This window comes from Ochotona princeps, chromosome 17 (assembly GCF_030435755.1).
Source record: "Ochotona princeps isolate mOchPri1 chromosome 17, mOchPri1.hap1, whole genome shotgun sequence".
Classification (NCBI taxonomy): domain Eukaryota; kingdom Metazoa; phylum Chordata; class Mammalia; order Lagomorpha; family Ochotonidae; genus Ochotona; species Ochotona princeps.
Genome location: NC_080848.1, coordinates 35,071,147 through 35,093,944, shown reverse-complemented (window position 1 = coordinate 35,093,944; position 22,798 = coordinate 35,071,147). Strand labels below are relative to the sequence as shown.

The 22,798-nt window shown below is 58.0% G+C and overlaps 1 protein-coding gene across 3 annotated transcripts in view; it reads right to left on the bottom strand.

The window, feature by feature from the left end:
* Positions 1 to 453: 453 nt before the first annotated feature.
* Positions 454 to 22,798, bottom strand: part of KSR1 (kinase suppressor of ras 1) — a 118,624-nt gene continuing 96,279 nt past the window's right edge. Inside the window, exons 5-21 of one of the 3 annotated variants that reach the window (XM_058676557.1) lie at positions 22,213 to 22,217; positions 19,292 to 19,352; positions 17,006 to 17,089; positions 16,168 to 16,229; positions 15,961 to 16,064; positions 14,219 to 14,387; positions 12,538 to 12,579; positions 10,959 to 11,013; positions 10,306 to 10,354; positions 9,287 to 9,666; positions 8,257 to 8,353; positions 7,264 to 7,397; positions 6,547 to 6,678; positions 5,757 to 5,892; positions 4,093 to 4,226; positions 2,319 to 2,390; positions 454 to 751 (exon numbers count right to left, since the gene is read on the bottom strand). In XM_058676557.1, coding sequence (XP_058532540.1) covers positions 673 to 751; positions 2,319 to 2,390; positions 4,093 to 4,226; positions 5,757 to 5,892; positions 6,547 to 6,678; positions 7,264 to 7,397; positions 8,257 to 8,353; positions 9,287 to 9,666; positions 10,306 to 10,354; positions 10,959 to 11,013; positions 12,538 to 12,579; positions 14,219 to 14,387; positions 15,961 to 16,064; positions 16,168 to 16,229; positions 17,006 to 17,089; positions 19,292 to 19,352; positions 22,213 to 22,217 — 1,795 coding nt within the window. In that variant the 3' untranslated portion in view covers positions 454 to 672. The remainder of the gene's footprint in view (positions 752 to 2,318; positions 2,391 to 4,092; positions 4,227 to 5,756; positions 5,893 to 6,546; positions 6,679 to 7,263; positions 7,398 to 8,256; positions 8,354 to 9,286; positions 9,667 to 10,305; positions 10,355 to 10,958; positions 11,014 to 12,537; positions 12,580 to 14,218; positions 14,388 to 15,960; positions 16,065 to 16,167; positions 16,230 to 17,005; positions 17,090 to 19,291; positions 19,353 to 22,212; positions 22,218 to 22,798) is intronic. The other 2 variants (XM_036496141.2, XM_036496142.2) reach the window with 2 other exon arrangements.

The following is a 22,798-nucleotide window of genomic DNA, read 5'->3' as shown; positions in this document are numbered from 1 at the left end:
GGCCTTCCTGCTAGCATAACTGCTGGGCAGCCCTGCACTCTGGGCACTGGGATGGGGCTGTGTCTAAAGCCGAGGCTCTAGAGAGCTGCCACTTGGAGGCTTTATGTGCACCGGTGTGGCTGTGTCACCTCACAGCACTAGGAACCAAGACACTGTGTGAACTCCAGCAGCTGGGTCCGAGGGCAAGAGGGGAACCGAGCTCTCTGGGAATTCCTGACCCACACCAACACCCAGAGTCCTTCCCAACCAGGGTCTCCTCTGTGAGACAAGGAAGGAACAGTGCTGCTTTGATGAAACAGGTGGGCTGTTGTCCAGGGTGGGGGTTTAGGGCTTGTGTAGAGAATAGCCCCCCATCATGGGCTTTGCTTCCTTATGATCTGGGCCCCTTGGCGCCTGCCTGCCTCTGCCCAGTTTCTATTATTACTTATCGCAAGATACCAAGGACACAGGCAGAACATACATGTAAACATTGGCTGTCGGTCAGAACAGGTGGAATCAGGGCCGGGGTGCAGCAGATGTGGCTCCAGCCAGCCCAGAGACCCAAGTGTTTTGTGGATGAGGGGTCTGGAGCGAGAGGTGAGGAGTGTCTGGCTGTCGTGGCGTTGGTCTGGGTGTGTCAGAAACACATTTGAATAAGGGAGGCCGTTGGGAGCTGAAACGCTGTGCCGCCGGTTACATCTTTGGGTTACTGGACTCCAGGACCCCCAGGCCAAACCTCTCAAAGCGGGACACGACTTTGCTGCTGTTAATGCTGCAAAGAGGAACAAAGACATGGGTCATGGTCCCGCTCGTCTGGAGGATCGTGAGGTGACACTTGGGCAGATTGCAGAAGCTCTGCGGGGGGACCCTGCCCTGATCAAGAAGTGAGAGTGACTGCTCGGCCCACGGCCTTGGCAGAGCTGCTGGCCCCTAGTGGAGGGCAGCGATGTGGCTCGTTCACCCCGAGGGCCCCAGTACCCAGCCCACATGGTCACTGTCATGGGCTCTTGTCTCAATTGGGTTCCCAGTGGTTGAACTGGGAGAGGAGGGGAGATCTGGCTCCCAGGATTGGGAGTGACAGCCTACGCTCCAATACTTGGCTGTCTAACAGTGGGGGTTGCCAGGACGCAGGCTGGGATGCAGCCTTTGAAGGTCCAAATGTGAGATCTGGACTGAGCAGGCTGTATATCTGGTGGGTGGGTGGGTGGGTGGGTGGAGGTGAATCTGCACTTAGCAGTGCAATGACTGGCCGGCCTGACCACAGCCTCAGGCGCTGGCCTGTACAGCATGGTTTTCATTAATGAAATGGCCGCAACTTCTCAGGGAGCATGGCTCAGCATACAACTGTTTGGAGCCGGCGTCTTGTACGGCCACAGAGCCATGCATGTGTCTACCTGACCCCACAGCAGGCCGGGGAGCCAGGAACCCTGCAGGGGGATCCTGGGACCCCAGTGCTGGCCTCCAGGCAGCTCTGAGATTAACCCACTCCTTGTTGGACACGATCCCCACCGGCTCCAAGCCAAGCAAAATTCCTCACACCCAGCAGGGAGACGGCCCACCAGGGTGTTAGTAGTGGGAGAGGCCAGCCCCACCCAACCCAGACAGCCCTCGGGTGGGTGGAGCGAGGAGGAGGCAGAAATCAAAGTCCCATCCAGGAAGGCGGTTAGAAGCTGCTGCAACTGCCCTGTGGGCGAGCTCAGTTAGTGGGGTCCTCTGTGAGGGTTACTCGGCACACGCGGAGAGGGGAGGGCTGGTTTAAAAGAGCAACAGAAGGCTGGAGCAGCAGCGAGGGCACCCCTCAGGTTAGTGCCCGCGTCTCGTGGTGCGTTTTAGTAGAATCCCAGCGCCGGGTTGTTGATTAGATGCATGCAAGGCAGCCAGACCTACAACCTACGGGAGGGAGAGAGAAGAGGGAAGGGCAGTGTCAGAACCAGGGGTCAGAGGCCAGAGCAGGGACAGGTCTGCTGGCACAGCAAACTCGGGAGGGAGCGAGGACCTGTGGCAGCCCCCTCCAGGGCAGCCCCAGGCCACAGCTAAGCAACTGGGCCACCGCTTCTGCACCCTTGATGCAGACTTCTTGGAGCTGACCACTGCCCTCATTGGATTCTCTCTTGGGCTGCAGCATCCATGGGTCCCCAGGGGTAAGCCCCTCTGCCAATTGCGCAGGCCTTGCCCCATGCTGTGGTCTTTTCTCAGCTATTGAGAGAAATGGCCAAGCCCTTGTCCCTCCCTCGTGGCCCCTCCAGCTGCGTGGGAGTGAAACACACAGGGGGGGGGGAGGCTGGGATGCAGAGGGCACCACAAGCGGCAGAGGATGCGGCAAACAACAGAGAACACACTATTCCTCCAGGGCCGGACAGCAATTCTTATGCCCGTAGCGTCCTCTCCCGTAGTAGCGGCTCCGCCAGCGCCTGCCAGTGCCCCAGGTAGGTCGGGGAAGGGCACGGTTCAGTCCCCGTGGGTGCCCGATGGACAGTGGAGGAATGAAGACAGCCAGGCCAACGTGTCCGCCACCCCCACCCCCCAGAACAAAGATCCACAGGACCGATGGGAAAGAAAAGAGAAAATGAGAATTAGAGATAGAGCAGAAGGTGGAAATCACGAATAGGCAGTTTGGAAAGATTCACTCAGGGCCTGTGGCAGCTGTCTTGTCAGGGGCTGGGATTCATGGCCCTGGGTAGGTGACGCCCTCTCCGACTCAGTTTCCCATCTGTGAGATGAGAGGGAAATTGGACCTCCCCATCTCTAATGCCAGCGCCTACCTAGTACAGCCTTCTCTTTGGTGGATGGGAAGGCCAGGGTCCAGGTACGTAACCAAGGTGCCCAAGGCCTAACAGAACTCTGAGAAACCCCTGCGCCCAGGCTCTGGGGGAGGACGCAGACCTTCCTCTTGGCTTGGGGTGCAGGGAGAGGCCTCAGCTGGTTGGACTTGCAATGCAGCATGCTGTAATCACTGGCTCATCCATTCATGTACCCAACTGCTGTAGGGCTGTGTCAGGAGCTGTCCTTTCTGGTGGAGGCCTCATTGCAGTGAGTATCTGCTTGTCTCTACCTTAGTGAGACCAGACTCCCAGCAGCTGGAAGCCAGCCTTGGCCATCTCTGTATCCTGGGCAGGTGTGTAACAATGGTTGAGGAAAAATCCACACCTCTATGACTATGACTATATTCTGCTGCTCTATATTTGTAGCGGCCTCCAAGCCACCTGAAGAGCAAAATGCTGCACCTGGCACTGAGTTAGAAAATAGAGCATCCCCAAACCCTGCTCCTGGTCTAACTCAGCCACGGTATCCACACTTCTGTGATTTCTCCTACTTTGGGCTTGTGTCTGGGTGATGCATGCTGGCCCTTAAAGTGTGCAACTATTTATCTCCTCCAAGAGTGCAGCCTGCACCTATGTCTGAGTGGTTTTCATGGTTCTAAATGACCACAGGGAAAAGAAAGTCACAGGAGACATATTTGTGTAAGTACTTGTAACGGGCACAATGCCAACTCTGCGCTGACGGGCTGTGCCCTGTGGCTCCCCCCGTGTCGGAGCAGGGCTGAGTCATGGTGACACTCAGACTTTGTACTTCCCTGTGTCTTGCAGCTCCTGAAACACTGATGGCCTGACCCTCGGTGCCCTAAGGCTGTCTACCCTGGATGTGGTCCCACACCTACGTATTCTGTTAAGCACAGTGACTAGGGCCTGGACTTGTAAAGATTCTCCAGGAGAATCAGGCAGAAGTCAGTGTGCTGCGGGAAACCAAGGGGTAAGTCGGTGCAGGGGGCGCACAGCAGCCTCCAGAGCCCAGAGGGTGGGTCGGGTGTTTACACAGGCAGGGAGATGCCCACCTGCACCCCAGGGAGGTAGACCCCTAGTGGACAGCTTGTATATTGCTCTCTTTCAATGACCCTGGCCATGTCCAGGTCCCTGCTTGGCCCCTTCCTGGGCAGATTCTGCCTGTGGTGCGGCCAGGGCTGGGCTGGGAGTAGTGATTTCTGATGTTTCATAGACACAGACTGAGAGTTTTAAATTAACACAGACTCGTCGAAATAAACTTGATCAGTTTTACGTACTCCCCGGATGAAAGTCACAGCGGCAGACAGGTGCCAGCTGCACGCAGGGCACTTACTCAGCTGACTTCCAGAAGTGGCCAGGGTGGGAGAGCCGCCGGTTTAGCTTGGGCAGTTTCTCCAGCATCTCCATCAGCAGGCTGAAGCTGGGTCTCTCATGGAGGTCAAAGGCCCAGCAGGCAGACAGGATCTCCTGCAAACACAGCGGGTGTCAGCGGGGTCGGGGTGGCCTGCAAAGGGTGCCTGCTGTGCTCTTGAGGCGGTCCTTGCTGGGCAAGAGAAGGGCTGAGGAATGGCCGTCTGGAAAGCGCTCATGTGCTTCCAGTTCAGAATGAAATGCATGAGCTGGCTTCCTCCCTTCTGCCTGGCGCTCACCCTGCAAGCCTGAGAACAGGACCTGTGCTGAGCAGAGCGGCCATGGGACAGAAGTCAGGAGGCACAATGGCTGAACACCCATGCCTTGGCCTGACCAGCAGGGCGGCGACACAGGAGCTGAGGTGAGTACCCCTTTCCCTTTATGGCCTCGAGGGAAGAGGCTTCAACATGAACTTTTCTTCTTAAATACAGTTGCATCCTATGGGGTTGTTTGCGTATCAGGGATGCAAGAGACAGAGTGTAAGATTGTCACCAGAGGCTGTGCCCCCTGGGAGGCAGCAGGGTGCGGCCCAGAAAGTTGGCCCCAGCCATCCGCATGGGAGCCTTAGATAGAGTTTCTGGCTTCTTGTTTGGACCTGGGCTGTTGCAGCTAACCAGCAGATGCAATAGTTGTCTCTCTTACACATATGCAAAAAAAGAGAATCAACTATGAAATTCGGCAGTGTGTGGACCCAATTTTGGAATGAGAGGGAAAATAATAAAGGGTAACAGAGATGGGGGCTCACTTAGGAAGGACCAAATGTTTAGTTGGAATCTCAAAACAGAAAACAAATCACAGGCTGAGAAATGATCGAGGAAATTAAAACAAAAAATTTCCAGGAATTTTCAAAGGAGACAGGAGTCCTCACTAAAGGAAGAGAAAAACACCCAGAAGTATACTCAGATACATTTTTATGAAATCACCCCAGCAAGGACAAGGTGGGATGCTACATGTGCCTGGTGTGTTATATACCTGCCCCCTGGCCCTCGGGGCTCTCCCTGTGTGCCATATGCTCATATAAAGACTCCGCAGCTGCCTGCAAGCCTACAAGTGCCTGCTGGTCAACTGCTTGCAGGGACACGGGGAGGGGCTCTCCCTGCTCTAAATCGTGCATGCCACTGGCCACAGCCCCCCAACGGCAAGGTCAGGAAGGACACCCTGTCAGCGATGCTGCTGCTGGGCCTCCTCCTTGTGCCGGCCTTTGCATCAGTTCAGAACACTGGCTGCATTCCAGAATGATCCAAGGAGCTTTATGAAACTCAGATGTTTCCTAATTAAAGCTGGTGCTGAGCCCTGGTCCTGCTGTCCCAAGCTCTGCCCTGCTCCAGGCCTTCCCTGGAGTCAGACCAAAGTCCTACCTGCTGGTTCCCTTAAATGCCCACAACAGCCAGGTTGAAGCCAGAATGCAAGCTGGACCTCCTGTGGTTGGCACCTGCTGCCCCCAAGGTGTGCATCAGCAAGAAGCTGCCATCAGACCCAGAGCTGGGACATGAACCAGACACTCCCCTTGGAGTGCAGATTAACCCCTGCCCTGAGCACCTGCCCCAAGCTCTGGGCAGCAGAACCTGACAGCAGACAGCTACTCACGCTGACTTCCTTGCCCAGGCTGACGGAGGCCAGGAGGCGCTTCGTTCCTTCCCCACTGCCGATCTGCCAGATAAGGGCCTCTGCGGCCTGGTTCTTGAAGGGCCAGTCTCTTGCTTGCAGCTCATACCAGATAGTCCTGCAGGGAACCAGGCCCACAGTGAGCTCCCAGATCATCCTGCTTGGCTGGTGGGCGCTCTGTGCACAGAGCCCCAGGCTCCTCCTCCAGCCTTCCTCCTGCTCCAGGTCTAGGATGCTCCCGGGGAGGTGGGTCTATGTTCTTGCTATGCTGGGAATCCAAAGGATGGGCAGGCTTGAGTGCTCAGTCACACACTGCTGTCTGAGCAGAAGGCAAGTTCTACCAGGACTCAGCCCCAAATCCTCTCTTGACTGCGGGTCACAAAGCTGCTGAACAAGGGCCAAAAACCACCAAGCCCAATGCCTGGCACCTCTTGTGCCCAGGTTGAAGTTCAGGGAGACGGTAGCAGAACTAGTCTACCTCCATGGGAGGGACACCCTGAGTCAGTGGAGCGGGGCTGGAGGTAAGCCTGACTCAGCCGGACCTTGAAGACTTCGTCAAAGACCAGGGAATTGTTCATTCTATGTTCTATGTTGACGCAACATTCAGATGACAGCATTTTCCATACACTGAGCTAAACGTTGGTTGAACTGCTTGCCCTGGCTTCCCTTTCTTAATGTGGCCCCTGGAAAGCTTGCAGCATTGTTCCTGGTTCGTGTTATTTTCTATAGGGCCTGCACCGCCACCCCCCCTCCCCCGCCAGCCTCAGCTCACCCAAATGCGTAGACATCAGCAGCTTTGGAGAAGGGCAGCTGGTCCTCATCCTTGCCAGGCACCATCTCACGCACGATCTCGGGAGCCAGGTAACACAGCCAGTCATGGGACAGTTTCAGCTGGTTTTCACGCCTGCAGGCCCAGGGGCCGGGCTCTTAGGCAGGCAGCAGGCAGCCTGTCGAACTCCCCACATCCCTGGGCCAGCAGAAAGACTACCGGACCCAGCACACGGGCCCTCCCCTGGTACTGGGGATGCTACTGGGAAGTCACAGCCAGGTTTCACAGGAAAGTGGCCAGAACATGGGAATTGGCAGGGCCCTTGAAGATGCCTAGTTACCCAGGGTGAGGTACCCACCTGGGCAATCTTTGGTGCCCAGGAAAGGCAGTGCATCTACTTGGCTCTGCAGTGGCTGCCATCTATGTTGTGGGGTGCCCCACATGCCCAGGAGGAGCCTGAACCCCAACTCCTGGCTTCTTCAAGATCTGAGTAACCTTCAACACTTCTTTTCTCCCCAGGTCTGTGAATCCCAGTTCCTCTGACCAAGCTGGGGGTCAGCCAGGGAGGGAAGAACCCAGCTTAGCCTGGGAATCAGGTTATCAAGGCTGTCCTGCAGGAACTTGCTCTGCAGTCACACACAGCCCAAGGGCTGGAATTGTGGTGGGACCCTGTGCCTGTCAGCACCTTGTGGCCCACCCCAAGGCCCATGGCCAACTCACCGCTCCTCTCGGAACACGCCCGAGATCCCAAAGAGCCCGAAGTCTGTGATGACCACCTTGCCATTGTCGTAGAAGACGTTCTTGGACTTGAGGTCCTTGTGCACGATGCCCTTGGCGTGGAGATAGCCCATGCCCTGCAAGAGAGTGAGGCGCCCATCAGGGGCATGGGACCACGAGGGACGAAACCAGGTCCAGGGCTGGAAGCTTTGTCTGAACCCCCTTACTTCAGTCACAAGTAAGGTAGGGTGTGGTTCTGTTACCACAAGGGAAAACAGTGTGGTACATGCTGGTTTCAACCACCCTTGACTGAGGGTGATGGCCAAGGGGTGGCAGTGGGTGGGGAGCCAGGAGGGAGTGGCATATACAGCAGTGATGCCATCCTGGTTGACAGACAAGGGGCCAGGGGCCAGTGTTGTCATGTGGTGGGTAAAACTGCTGCCTGCACACTAGCACCCTGTATGTGTGCTGGTTCAAGTCCCAGCTGCTTCACTTTGAACATAGCTCCCTGCCAATAAGCCTGGACAGCGCAGAGGGTGGTCCAAGTCTTTGGGCCTCTGCACCTATGTGGGAGACCTGGAAGAAACTCCTGGCTCCTGTCTGGTCCAACCCTGATCATTGTGGCCATCTGAGGAGTGAACCAGTAGATGTAAGATCTTTATTTCTGTTGATTTGAAAGGCATAGTTTTTATTAAAAAAAAAGGGGGGGGGGAAGGCTGCCTGTGTTGAGCCTGGATCTGGGAAGTGTTCAGGGGTCCTGTCCCCGGAAGTACAATTCCATGCCCAAGCCCGTCCTATCATCAAACTGAGGGCTGGACACTGCTCCCTCCATGGATGACTGCAGGTCATTCCTTTGCTCACCCACCCAGCAGGGGGCACCGGAGATCCCCATTTTACAACAGAGATGGCTGTGGCTCAGAAAGGACAGCTGACCCAGTCTAGGTTGCACAGCAGCCCACCCCTCTCGCTGACCTGGCGGCCAGGACGCCCCTTTACCTTGATGATCTCCTGAGCGATCTGCCTTGTCTTGTTGATGTCCAGGGACGTCTTGGGGTCTCTCACGAATGAGTGCAACGTTCGCCCCTTGCAGAAGCTGTTGAGGGTGGTGGAGGTTGCTCAGGTCTGGGGCCGTGCCGCCTCACCCGCCACCGGGCACCCAGGCTGCCTGCCTCTGGGGGCCTTGGCACCCCTTGACTCTCAGCCACAGAATTTGTTTTTCAGCAAACTGGATGTCATTCCTGTTGGGGCCAGGCCTGGATGTGCGTGCACACACTCTACAGCAGGACACCTGGCAGTTCTGAGCAGCTGTCCTTGGCAGGTTCAAGGCAATAGGCCAGGACATGCATGGCCCCTCGGGGCTACAGGCAGACAGCTGGGACTGGGGCTCCCCAGGAATCCCTGGAGCTGTTGGGGCTGTGTTTTTACCACAGGACCTTTCCTGCCATAAAGGAGTGTGAAGAGGAAGCATGGGGGAGGGGCGCTGGGATCCCGGGCGCTCCAGCTGCTCCTGGGATGAGCTCACACCCAGGGAGACGCCGGCCCATCCCAACTTGGGCAAGGGCTGGGGATGACATCGCGGGGTTCGGAGAACCAGGAGCGGCAGGTGGCTTCAGCCGGGCACTGGCCCAGCCGCAGCCTTTGAAGCCGTCTGTGGGAGTGAACCAGAGACTAGATCGAGCTCTCATTTGGGAGTGAATTCATGGAGGATCTGCCTGTCTCTTCCTCTAATGTTGACTTTTAAATAAATAAAATCTTAAATGAGCAAGCAATAAATAGTCTCTTCCTGGAAGGCACACTTAGCACAGTGGGTGCGTCTGCCTGGGGGGAGAAGTGTCCGGGAGTTGGGGAGACTGGCTTTAACTGTACACCTTTTATGGAATGTTTGGCTTCTCCCTAATGTATGTCTTCATGTCAGTGGGGTATGGGAGTGGGGAGCTCACACCCCGTTTTTGGCTTTCTCCTTTGTGGATCTCTGCATGCATACTTCCTCACCCTTCCCCCATGAGTGGCGGAGCTCCTGGGGTACCTGGTGATGATGGCCAGGTGGGGCGGGTTCATGCACGCGCCCATGAACAGCACTACGTTCTCATGGCGCGTCTGCCGGTAGTTCATCACCTCCTTCTTGAACAGCTTCAGGTGATCCTGGTTGTGACCGTCCATCTCCAGCAGGCGGATGGCCACCTCACCGTGCCAGCGGCCGCGGTGCACACGGCCCCAGCGGCCCTGCCCGATGGGCTCGCCCAGCTCCACCTGCTCAAAGGGGATGTCCCACTCCTGCAGGTACACGCTGGTCTGGCTGGCCTTGCGGGAGATGGGGCCACGCCAGGGCCGCCGGGAGCTGGGCAGGTCGTCCACCTCGTCCTCATCGTCTTCTGCCTCTGACTTGCTTGCCTCTGGCTCCTCGGCCTAAAAGAGAAGCAGTGGAGAATAGGGAGGGAAGGGCAGCAGGGCTGGCCTGGGCCACTTCTCTGCTGCTCCCGGGGGGGGGGGTGGGCCGACCATGTAGCAGATGCCTGGGGACACAGCGGAGCCCAGGCTCTGGCTTGCTGAGGCTCCTGGACAGGCCACCTGGCTTCCCTGTGTTCTCAACCACAGTCTACCTACAAGGAACATCTAATGCTTAGGGGAGGGGCCAGCAGGCCCGGCAGGGGGATGCAGCCACATCCGTCCTTTGGGCTTCCCTGGATATGGATGCAGTTTCTGACTCTGTGGGCAGGAGTCAGGCAGCTGTGCTGCACCACGCGGCCCGGGGCCAGACTCAGCCAAGGCTCTTGTTCCAGTTTCAAGACAGTGGTTCTTGGGCCTGGCTGTCTTCAGGATAAGCTGTGGTTCTGGCACCCCCGCCGAGTCAGCCTCTCAGGCTAGTGCCCAGAATGAAGTCTCAGAAACACAGGAGGAAGCCCAGCTCAGCTGAGCACCTCCTCCCCACTCCCCATCAGGCACCCACCCTGCATCTGCGCGGACCAGGAGGGCCAGTGTCCCGATCACCAGCAGGCTCCGAGCAGGGGAGTGGACAGCAGAGAGAAGGGGGACCTCCCCACTCACCTCTGCCTTGTGAGCATCCAGCACGTCCGTCTGGGGCGGCTCCTCTGGCCTAGGAGTGAAACGGGCTTGGTCAAGGGAGCTCCACGAGGTGGGGAAGCTCTGAGATGGAGGTGGTAGGGGCGGGAACTGGCCAACCTGGCCATAGGACAGCGTGGGTGGAGGCCAAGGAGCAGCCCTCTGCCCAGCCTCAGTCCTCCCAGGCTGGCTTGAGGGGATGAGAGGGTGCAGGGATGGGCAGGAGCCTCGATGCCCCTTTCTTGGCTGACCCTCAGGGCAGGGTTCCTCTGACCCCGGCTCTGGCAGCCCTGGCCCTGGAGAGCTGGCCCCTCCCTTGGGCCAGGCGAACTGAGGGTGTGACAACTTTCTCAGGGTTCCAGCAACACTGCAGAGAACAGAGGCTGAGCCCCTGGCACTGTCCCATGCTGGCCAGAAGCTGCCTTCAGGGGGTCTCTCCCCATGCCCTCTCCACCCTTCCCGAGTCTCTAAGCCTTCCCAGTTTTAACATGCAGGTCCCCCAGTGCTGAGTTCCCTAAGAAGGGACGGAAGAACCCCCTCTAGCTGGGCTGGCCTGGCCCAGGCACAGGGTAGAGTCTGAAGACATACAGATGAGGGTGGGGGAGGTCTGGGGCCATGGGAGGGACAGGGACGCCTACCGGACGCTGTTGGCTGCATCGGGGAGCGGCACTGCCTGTGGGAAGGCCGAGATGTCTGTAGGGAACAGGAAGCAGACACAGAGCCTGAGACCACTGCTGCACATCCCAAAGACCCCGCATGTGAGGCCAGCAGGTGCTGGGCTGGCCCTCGCCCAGGCATCTGCCTCTGTTCCCAAGCCTGGTTCCACTGCTTCAGCCTCAGTGGCACCTGCTGCTGCCCACCTGGCTCTGAACTGGAAGAGTGGGTCGGGGAGGCGAGATGCCTCAGCCAACTCTAATCTTCCGTGGCCCTTCTGCCCCCTCCTCCAAATGGGGAGATGGACTGGGCTCCTGTGGACTAGCCATGTGGGTAAGGTCCCCCCGTGGGTTGACTGTAAGCAGTGTGAGGTGCAGTTGCTATACTGCTTGAGACACCTGCATCCAACATTGCAGTGCCTGGGTTTGGGTTCCAGCTGTGCTTCTGGTCTAGTGCCTCGGGGCTCAAGTATTCTCTGCCACCTTGTGGGACAACCCCTAGGACACCAGGACACCAGAATGTCCACATATGGCCAGGTGGAGCCCCCCCCCCCAGCAGTTCAGTCAACCCCAGCTTGGGTGGGGGAAGACTTGGGAAGAAAACACACACAGGAGGAAGACGCAGCTTCTGAAGCCCACCCTCTGCGCAGAGGGCGAGAGATCTGTGCGTTTCCTTCCCCTTGATGTAGCCTCAGGGCAAGATGGGCCCTTGGGGAAGAAGGCTTAGTGTCTTCCCAGTGCTCCAGGCTGGTCCCTGGGACCAGCACCTCCCCAGCAGGCCCCTGACGACCGTCAGTACCCACAAGCCTGGGCAAAGCCACTGGGGTGGTCCTGCAAGATTCCACCAATGCTCTGAGTCAGCCCTTTCCTGGAGCTAGGCTGGAGAACAGGAAATTCTGCACTGACCAAACTACTGTGACTTGAGAGTTTGTCTAACCTAGGAGTTAACCCACTGGCTACAAGCTTTGCCCAAAACCTCTAATGCCAGCCAGCATTTGTTGCTTGCAGTTAGAGACAAAAACCTGTATCTTCGAGGCTGGAATACAGTCAGATGTAAATGCTGGCACATGGCAGGTGTGCAAAACAAGGGGTGTGCATGACAATCAACGGATTGTCCTTGAACTGAACATTTCGTTTAAACCCTTGGCCATCAGGCAGCATTTCCACTGGCAGCCAGCAGGTGGCAGTATACAGCAAGACAGGGAGGCTAGCCTGTGGGACAAATGAAACTGGCACATCTTCCCAGATGGAATCCCTTCTGTATCACTATGGAGGGGAGGGCAGGGATGACAGCTGTTTCTCAAGCACCAGCCGGAAGTCCTGTCTCCTTTCTGCAAGCCCTGACCTGCCACCTCCCAGTTGTGTGGCCTGCAGTCTGCATGCAAGAGGCAGGACGGGTGGTATAGGCACTGCCTGAGGGAAAAAACCTATCTTCGGGACACCTGTCCTGTCCCGCCCCGGGCCAGCCTCAATGCACAGTCAGCTCAGAGGGGGAGGGTGGCTGGGCGAGCTGGACAGCAGGGGCGAGCAAGGGGCGGTTAGTGGGACCATGCTGAGGACTCACCTGGGAAGATGAACTGCTGTCTATGATGGATGAAGTAGGCAGCTTTAAACAGAAGATGAGGTGAGTCTCACACAGAGCAGCAAATGCAGTGATGGGGAGGGCGCGCAGGCACCCCAGACAGGGGCTGTCACTGGGCCAGGACAGCTGGGGCCCCCTGCTCCACCCCAAGGCAGCAGGACTGGCAGGGTCTGGCTGAGCCATGCAGGAGTTGGTAGGTGGGGGAAGGCCAGCAGGAGCCACAGGATAATGGGGTGTGCACAGAAGGACTGGGGTCCTGAAACCCAGGCCCGTGGCCGCACTGCTGCAGAGCCCAGCTGAGGCTCCCAGCAACATGAGCCCAAGAGGGCTGTCCACATGGGGAGATCTTGTCAAGTCCCTTTGCAGTCGCAGGGGCGGCCCCTTCCCCATTCTCACCTGTACCGTCACTTCCTTCCCAAAAAAACTCTACCTTTTCCCTCAGATGGGACTGCAAAGGGTACAGTGGGGTTCTAGAAGCTTCTGTGGCATGTGCCAATTTGAGGTCATCATTTCCCAGGCTCTCCAGCTTGTCCCTTCCGGGAAAGGGGTATGCCTGGCCCTCTCCCAGGTTTATCCCTGAGGATAAATCAGGTGTGCGGCAGGAAGCACTACCGCCTCAGAGACGTCACAATAGCCCAGGCGGCTGGTGCCCTTGGCATTTCCAAGATGGGGAAAGGAGGAGGTGAGGGTGCGAGGCCTCCCGGGGCACTATGAGGGCCACGTCCTGGAGCATCAGGGCAAGCAGAGAAGCTGAGCTGATGAACGCTGCCGTTTTCCCTTCAGGGGCTGCAGCAAAGAGGCCGGGCAGGGCAGGGAGGTTAATCGAGGGATGTGGCTCTGGCGTGAGAGGGCTGGGGTGCTCTGCTGATGCGTTCAGGTGGAGGGCAACCAGCACGTGTACGTGAAGACATAAGGATAGTGAAATAGAAAGCATGTCCTATGGGTTGGTAGGAACCCCGCTAGGCTGGGCCCAGCCTCTTGCAGGCTGTGTGTAGTCCTGGCCAGGTTGGGAGGAGGGTGTTGCTGGCACAGGAAGAGCTGTGCCTGACCCAGCCTGGGGAGACCAGCAGGCTGAGCCCCTCTGCAAGGTCGGGGGTGAGAAGCTTCCCCGAGCTCCCCAACTGGCAGGGCAGGCTGGCACAGCAGCCGGAGGCTAGCCCCACTGCCCTGGGCAACTCCTACAGAATACAGGCCCTTGCTGCCTCGGTGGGGACAGCCTAATGCCCACTCCATGTGACCTCCTTGTTCTAGGGGAAGAAGAAGTTGGCAGCAGCAGGGCCTGTCCACAGAGCAGACAGGCACCAGGGCCAGGATCACCACACTGTGCTGAGCAGCACCCAGAGAGTCACCCCATGCTCAGGGAGGGGGACAACGAGGGGACTGTGACAAAACCAAGCTTCATGTCACAGGGACTTGAGTTCAGTGCTGGCTCTCCTGCTCATAGGCTCCACAAGTCAGGACATTCCATTCCCTCTCCCAAGCCTCAACATCCCCATCTGCAAAATGGGTGCACCCTACAGCTGCTGTGCTGGGGGCATATGCCAGGTGCCCCAAGAATGGCAGCTCTCAACAGCCTTGGCACTGCCCGACTTGCAGCCCAGGACTGCTGCTGAGAACAGTGCCCTGACTTTGGCTCTGAGAACTCCGGAGAACCCGGAGGTACCTGGGAAGTTGAACCTGCTATCCCGTTGGCCAGGCGAGGGGTTGGGCGGCGTGGTGGCACTGGAGGGGTTGGACGATGTTGGGAAGGGTGCCGGCGAGGAGGGCGTGGAGGATGCAGTGGAAGATGGGTTGCTGCTGGAGTCCAGGTGGTTGATGGCTGGAGGATGCTCCTATAGGACAAAGCCCAGGGGAGTGAGCGGGCTGCCCAGCAGGGCCTCAGGGACCAGCCTGCAGCTTGTTGGATGATGCTTAGCCGAGGACTGGGAGGCCATGCTCCGGGAGGTGTCAGGAATTCCAGAGCTGGAATGCACTGGCCAGACCCAGGGCCCTACTAAGCACAGATGCCTGCCTCTAGCCTTCTCTTGGGTGGGCCGAGGACCCTGCTAGGGCCTGAACTACTGGGTAGCCCCAACCAGCAGGTATGCAGACACATGGGCAAGCATTTATGAGGCACCTGCTGTGTACCACATACTCATCTATGTACACTTCACCTGCGCGTGTCCATATCTCTATCACGGGTGCTGGGATTTTCATGCCAAGGCTGAGGACATGGGAGCTCAGGGAGGTGAAGGACGCAGCCCAAAGGCACCGGCTAACAGCGGGAGAAGCTGGCCGAGACCTATGTTTTGTTGTCTGCCTGCCACTAGGCCTGCTGTTGCTCCCCTCACCTGCACAAGCCTGGCTTGGGTCTCCTCTCTGCCAACACCCTTCGTCACCCACCCTCTCCAGGGTTCGCTGCCACCCCCTCTCCCTGGCTCTTGCCCTCAGCTGGGAAAGGTTGGGGCAGTTCCTAGGGGTCCATGCTGGGGCCAGGGAAGCCGAAGACCGGTGCTAGGAGCTAGCCAGGCCCAACACCTATGCCTGTGGCAAAGCCTTTTACCTCCCAGGGCCCTCAGTCCTGAACTTTACAGTGGGCAGAGCCGCTGCCACCTCAGTGCTGCCCACATGGCAACAGGTGACAGTCCTGGTGGCTTCTGACTTAACCAGGTTCTACGGGAGCCACTACTGCCTTACAGGCACTCACTTTACATAGTCATGGCCACGGCACTCGGGAGAAACACTTATTCTGGGGGAAGGGAATCCATGACACAGAGTTAAAACCAGCAAACTGCCACCTTCTCTCTCATGGCCAGCCAATCCGGGGCCATGAGCTTGCTGCCACCTGGTTTATTAAAGACTAGTGAGGCAGTGTTCTTGGCTGCAGCTTAAGAAGCCAGGAGGAGACTCTGTCCACTCAGAGGTCCCTGTGTCATGTCTGGGAGCCTCCTGAAGCCAGCTCACAGTCACCCACACTCATGTGCGGCCTGGCAGTGCTGGGCCATCTCATCAACCCTGTGGGAGTGAAGGGCATTGAAGGTAGGGAGGCATGAGTGATCCCGGGATGCACTGGCTCCCGGGACCTGGGGCCCAGGTCCTGGCACTTGGGGCTTGCCTCCTGCTCTTGGGGGAACCCCAGACTCAGGTTCCTCTTCTGCACAGTGGAGGTGCTGTCAGCCTCTGCCCTTCATAGCTCTGAGTTCCGGGGGTACACCGAGGGAAGGAGCAACTAGCACATGGCAGCTGCTCACAGCTGGCCATGTACCTGCTGCTGCATGTGAAGGCGATGACCACAGTTGAGGACAGGGCCCCCAAGCCACCCCATCCAGGGCCATGAGTGCAATGCCCTTGGCCACTGACCCTCCACAGGCAGGGTATCATATAGACAAGAGCCGCCTGTCTGTCTCCAGCTGCTGGCCAGCTTACCTTCTTTGAGAGTGCTTTGGGGAGGGTCCCGAAGTGGGGTCCAGCTGCTCTGTCCACTGGGTTGTTGATGTCTGAGGGAACAGATTCTGTCCTCCGAAGAGTTACTGTTGGAAGGGGCAGGCATCGAGGAGAGATCTGTCAGCAGGGTACAGATGGCGCTAGATGCCCTAAAGCTGGATTGTAGGCAACAGGAGGGGGAGAACTCACGTGGGAGGAAGGAGATCCGACAGGCAGGGGCCTCTTTCGTACACTTGTTGTGACACTTCAGCCTGGCAAAGGAGGCGGTGTTAGTGAGCAGAGGGGTACGTATGACGGTGTGGAAGCCCTGGCCAGGCATCCCTCTCCCCCTGTGACTGCCTCGATGGCCATGAACTTGACGCTTGGACAGTGTTCGCCCAGCATCTGCACATTCTGCTCCTGGATATCAGGTCTGATCTGTGCCACCCCAGCACCTGTCACAGGACACACGTCTGTCCGATCTTCCTCCCACGTTCAGAGAGCTTGAGGCAGAACCGGCAGGCAGATGCTGGCACTGCTGAACGGGACCCAGGAGGCCCAGCGCAGTCTGAGTCAGCACTGGGCTGGCCAAGTACAGAGCTGGGTTCTCTCATTCTGGCCCTGCCTGCTGCTGCTCTACCAGCCTCACAGGGTACCTGCAGGGCAGCCTGGGGCTCAGGGTCAACCCGTGCCAGGTCCAGGCAACGGTCCAGGGACACTATCCCACACATTGGCTTAGATGCTTGGTGCAGCAGTGAGACCCTAACACTACCCACCTACTTCAGATCACAGAGCAATTGTGGAGGCACAGGCAGCCCAGACCCCAGGGCTGCCTCCACGTGGGGAGGGGGGCTGGAGAGCTGAGGTTGCTCTCTGCTCATCCTGCCCTGCCAGGCCCCTCTCCTCCCCAGGGCGAGCAGTTCTCTCAACCTGCAGTTGTCACCTCAGGACCATAGCCTGTTCCGGCTTCCACGCCTGTACATGTCACCATGCAAGGTTCAGACTGCCTGGTGGACTCAGCTCCAGTACCCCGGCCCCTCATTCTAACCTGCAATGCTTGCACTTCACTCCAAACATCATGTTCTTCTGGCACACGTGGCACACCTGTGACAGCCAGGACTTGGTTGAGAACCTGCAGGGAAGGATCCACATTCATGCTCACACTCACCCCAGCCTCAGCTCAGGGCCCGGCCCAGCACAGCTGCCCCAACCAGCACCCCAGGGAGGGTACGGATCCTCAGGGACCACAGCTTCTCCCCAGGCCTTCATCCTCACTGCCAACACCCTTGGGCTGGCACAGACCTGGAATGAGCATTGAGGATGACCACTGTGCCCAGTGACCCCAGCCTTGGGACTCACCCCTAACATGCTCACGCTGTCATGACATGGAGGGACAAGCTCCTCCCGACAAAGAAACACCAGAAGTCACCCGTGTGCCATTGACAACAGGTGCCTGACTGCAGCCCATCTCCACAATGGAACACTCTCCAGCCAGAACATGAAATAGGGAAGCTGTTTTGGTCCAGATATATTCTGATCACCAAATCATATCATCAGGGGAAACAGACCAGGGCCGTGGATAGGGACAGTGCTAGAATGTTCCACATATGGGTGACACACGCAGGTACCTGAGGTGCTTTCCACTAGGAGATCCTGAAAACAGGCCTGCACGACAGTCAGGCTGGGCCTGAGGAGGAGCGGGGCTAGGAGGTGGGGGGAGGGTTAAAGCATTCCCGGACCAGCCAAGGGTCCCGGAACAATTCCCCTCAGCTCTAAATGATTAAACTGAAACACTTCAGACTTCTTGGCTGAGAGGCCTGGGTCATGGGTGGATGTGACCATGACCTCATCATCTCAACCCCAGGTCTCAGGGTGGGTTAGGCAGCCTGGCCAGATGGGAGCAGGGTTGTGCATGGGCAGCCACTGGAGGAAGGAAGCAGCAGACTGGGAGATGCTGGGCTAGGCTGGGGCTAAACGGGGCTTGGCTGTGCTAAGCTGGGCTAGGTTGAGGCTAGGCTGAGGCTAGGTTGGGGCTAGACTGGGCCAAGTTGGGCTAAACTAGGCTAGGCTGTGCCAGACTGAGGCTAGGCTGGGCCAAGCTGGGCCAGGCTGGGCTAGGCTGGGGCTAAACTGGGTGAGGCTGTGCTAAGCTGGGCTAGGCTGAGGCTAGGTTGGGGCTAGGCTGGGCCAGTCTGGGGCTAGACTCAGCTAGGCTAGGCCAGACTGGGGCTAGACTGGGTCAAACTGGGCTAAACTAGGCTAGGCTGGGCCAAGCTGGGCCAGGCTTGGCTAGGCTGGGGCTAAGTTAGGGCTACGCTAGAGCTGGCCCAAATGCTTCAGGAAGCCACATGGGCACTGAGAAAGAACAGGTTGATGCACCAGTCTTGTGTCTTGGGAGCCTCTTGGGCCAGGAGCCCTTCCTGCAGAGGGAGCTGTGACACCCAGCACGCTCACCCTTACGTGACAGGGAGGAAGACACTGCTTTCCCATTTGTGGATGGGGAGGCTGAGGCTCTCAGCAGCTCCCGCCTACAGTGCACACGGGGACAAATGAGGTTCCCAACTTCAAGATGACATGGGACATCTCAGCTGTGGCTGTTCTCTGCTTGCTCCTGGAGGGTCCTGGGTGCCCTGACTTGGGACATAGGCACCCTAGCCCTCACAGGGCTCCAAACACAATCCCCAGGCACCTCCAGGGTACCAGCACTGCCTCACGTGGTATGAGCTCAGACATGGTCCTCAACGCTTGTAGCCCAGGCGAGCACTATCCCAGGGAATGGGAAGGCCTTGGTGAGCCTCCAGTGGCGCTTACACCAGACCTGAACAGGTGCAGCTGGAGCGCAGGCCTCCTGTGGCCAGGGTCACGGAGACACCATCAGCCCAGGGCTGCCAGACACTGAGGAGCACTCCCTGTCACGAGCCCTACCGGCCCTTCCCGGTGAGCCTGAGGTCAGGGTTGCCAGAAGCCAACAGAAATCCAGATTTCCAGGCCAGAAAGCTTAGGGGAGGGCCCTGGTCTGGATTTCCAGCAAGCTCGGTGATGGCCTCCAGCACGGGGCCAGTTTTAGAACTTGCTGACATCACACTGGACACAGGGGATCTGGCTCTTCCTCCCTGTGGCGAGGACCCTATGTGTCCTGGGAAGGCAGGACAGCATAGTGAGGAAGAAACGCAAGGGGGCGCCATAGAGGGACCAGCCACAGCACAGGGCTTTGGGGGAAGAGGCAAGGAAGGGCTCAAGGCAGGTGTCAGCCCTCACACAGTTGGGCACCAGACCCAAGGTCCCTGCCCGGCACTGTACTCCCAACGCCCCGCACCTGGGTGGCAGTGCCTACCTGTGTGTAACCGAGAGTCCGATGTCCCTTCGTACCAGCTGCGGGGATCCATGCTGGAGATCTGCAGGGAAAGGCGTTGAGTGGGGCAGTAAGGGACCCCAGCCTGGGTGGCCTAGGACCTCCCACTTCAGAGGTCACAGGCCAGATGATGGACAGGGATGCTTCCCTGAACGGTGAGCTATCAGAACAAGGACAGGCAAGCTGGAGCGCGAAGTGGCAGAGTTTCCCTGTCGCTTCCCTAAGTCATGTTACTGCTCAGTCGCTGCAGCAGCCCAGTCAGCTTGGTCTGGGTGGCCTCTGGCACTGGTACCAGCAAGCTCAAGGGCCAAGGCAAGCCCATGTCCCAATCTCCCTTACACCCTCCTGGGTGTGGTTGTGGGCCACCAATCTGACGGCTTCACTGGGGTCACTGCCTGTCGCGTGGCTAGAGACTGGGTTGTCGGGGGCAGGTGTGGGGCTCTGTGGGCCCTCTGCAGCCAGCGGCACCTGAACATCCCTTCTCCCATCCCAGTACCAGATGCCACAGACAGGCAGAGCCTGGGCACTGCAGGTTCTCACATTCCCACTGGGTCAGCCCTGCCTGGGTCAGGACCTTTGGGGCTATCTTGGGCACTCCTGTGACTGCTGATAGAAGGGCTATAAAACTTCAAGATGCCCTTCTGAGGCCCAGTGCGATGACTCAGTTGGCTAAGCCTTCCACTGACAAGTGGTGGGATCCCTTATGCGCACTGGCTTGTGTCCCAGCTGCTCCAGTTCCTATCTAGCTCCCTGCTTGTGGCCTGGGAAGGCAGTAGAGGATGATCCAAAGCTTTGGGACCCTGCACCCAAATGAGAAACCTGGAAGAAGCTCCTGGTTCCTGGCTTTGGATTGGCTGCTCAGCTCTGGCCGCTGCAGCCATATGGGGAGTGAAACAGCGCATGAAGATTTTTCTCCCTTCTGTAAATTTGCCTTAGGGGGTGAGAAGAGCTGTCCTCCTGGCTGCTTCCTTGGGGGGCAATGTGGGGGCTTGCGTGAATTTCTCATGGGAAGAGGTGTCGCTGTGTTTTCTGCAACATAGGCCTGAGTGAGGCAAGAGCAGTGAGAAGCCAGCTCTGCCCACCGGCAGCCTCAACATCCACTCACAAGGCACCGTCTTACAGGGTCCCGGGCAGGCTTCAGCGATCTGAGAAGCCTTCAGCCCGGTCATCAGGATGTTGTGGGCGTCTCCTTGGCTAGCCACACCCTCACCCAGGGACCAAAGGGCCTGAGATCTGGACCCATTAGGAAGATTGAGCCAGCTGTGTTCCCCAAATCAGCAGTCCCTGCTGGGTGGCCACTGCCCCTTCTCGGTCAAGCACCAGCCCTGCACACAGCTGGTGCTTAAAAAATGCTGGCTCACTGAAAGCCAAGAAGCACAGATGCAACCATGAGGAGTGAGGCCATGCTGAAGGAACAGCACTGTCCACACCCAGGGGATCCTGAGAGGACACACCCCATGCTGCCCTCTGGTGACCAGAGGCCCTACATGCCTAGGACCTGTGCTCTCTGGAACATCCGGGACATGGCCCAGCTTTTGCCTGGGGCTCAGCCCACCTGTAGCAGCCATGGCCACATGGGTTATCTGCCAGCCATGGAGAGACTGACAATAGAACGAGGCTGCAGCCGCACAGCTATGGGTGCGGGCTGTGACTTGTAACGTTCACCACGGACACATGCAGACAGGAGGGTGGGGTGGCATATGTGTCCAGTGTCCACCCTCTAGTCTACATGGGAATACTGGCCCTAAGGGCCACCAGCTGCACGGTCACTGTCCTGAGTGATTGCAGGGACTGCAAGGTGACAGGCTCTGGGCTGCTGACTTTCCTTCAAGGCTGTGTCCAGAGCCCTGGGAACCTGTCTGTGCCCCGGGGAGAGGGGGCATGGCATTTCTCTTTCTCACCCTGCTTCCCCAGGACTCTGCCACCAGCTACATCATGGCAAAGCAGGCACTCTGCTAACAAGACCTGGTTCTTGGGGTAGGCATTGTGGTATAGCGGGTTAAGTTGTTTTTCGTGGCACCAGCATCCAGGATAGGTGCAAGTTCAAGTCCCGGCTCCTCCACTTGTGATCCAACTCCCTGCTAATACACCAGGGAAAACAGCAGAGGATGGCTCTAGGGCTTAGACTCCTATACCATGTGGGAGACCTGGAAGAAGCCCCTGGCTCCTGGCTTTGGAACGGCTTGGCCGCAACTGCCGCAGTCACTTGGGGAGTGAACCAGAGGAGAGGTGAGCTCTTTTTACTCTCCTTATCTCTGCAACTCTTTCAAATAAATCTCAAAAAAAAAAAAAAAAACATATAAAAAGAGACTGTGTCCCAGGTACATGGCTGGCTCTGCTAGTCCAGGAAGAAAACAGACGTAAAGAATTTGAATGCGGACAGCTGGAGGTGGACTCAGGCATACAGCCCAATCTCCTGAGGGAGAAGCCAGCCACACAGCTAGGGGCAGGGGCCCAGGCCAGGGGTGGTAGAAGCGGGGGTCTAGGGTTTTGGGGGCTTCCCCCTCCCACCCCCAGAGCTCCTGGGGTCTCACTCCAAGCTGTTTCTAGGGATGTCTTTCTCTTACGGGGAGGGGTCCTGAGACGGCTGCAGTCTCCCTCCCAGCCCTGGGAACACAGCCCCTGCGCCTTGAGGGTACAGGTGGAGAGGGGCTTGTCCCGGGGTGGTCCCCATACAGGGGCACGCATGAGGGCTCTGCTCCCCAAAGCGTGGCCACTGGCGACGCAGGCGCTGGACAGCACCTCTCTTTCCCCCAGGGCTGCCGTGGCAAGCATCTCCACTCCCGGACTGCACAGAGGCCCAGTGGGCTAGGAGGGGGGTCAGGAAAATCCACCTCCACTGGGGACAGCAACACGAACACGACTCCTGGGCGGCATAAGGAACCAAAATGAATCACCCTTACCAAACCTGAAAGAGACAAAAAGGAGAGAGAGAGAGAGAGGGATTATGTCACTGTGCTGGGTCAGCGTGTTCTAGAACATTCCTCCCAGGAGAGACCAGGCAAGAGGCTGGGATGTGGCTTGGGGCCAGGCTCTGAAATGACTGTGGGAACATGGAGAGCCCCATAGGGACACTTCTTCCGTGAGAGGAATGGCCCTGCCTGAGCCTTCCCAGGGGCAGGGAAACTACCCCTGTGTCATGCATGTTAATGCATTAGCTTACTTGAGCCCTGCCAGCTACCCATCATAGCCACAAGTTGACCCAATTCACAGGCGGGAGGAGGGTCCTGCCTGCTGGAGAGAGTGTGGTCGGGCCAAGAGGGAGGGGAGGACAGCTGTGTGCAGAACAAGTGGCCCTGTGATGAGGCTGAAGTATGGACATGCTCTCAGCCATGTCACCCCTGGGGCTGCCACAGCTCCCTGAGACCCTGGAGGATAACCCAGGGCAGTGAGGTGCCTGTGCGTCCCTGTGTGTTATCAGTGGTGGTGACTGGTGTCACCTGCCCATGGCCCTGCTCTCTGCCCGGAAGGTGGCCAAGCTGTCTTCTC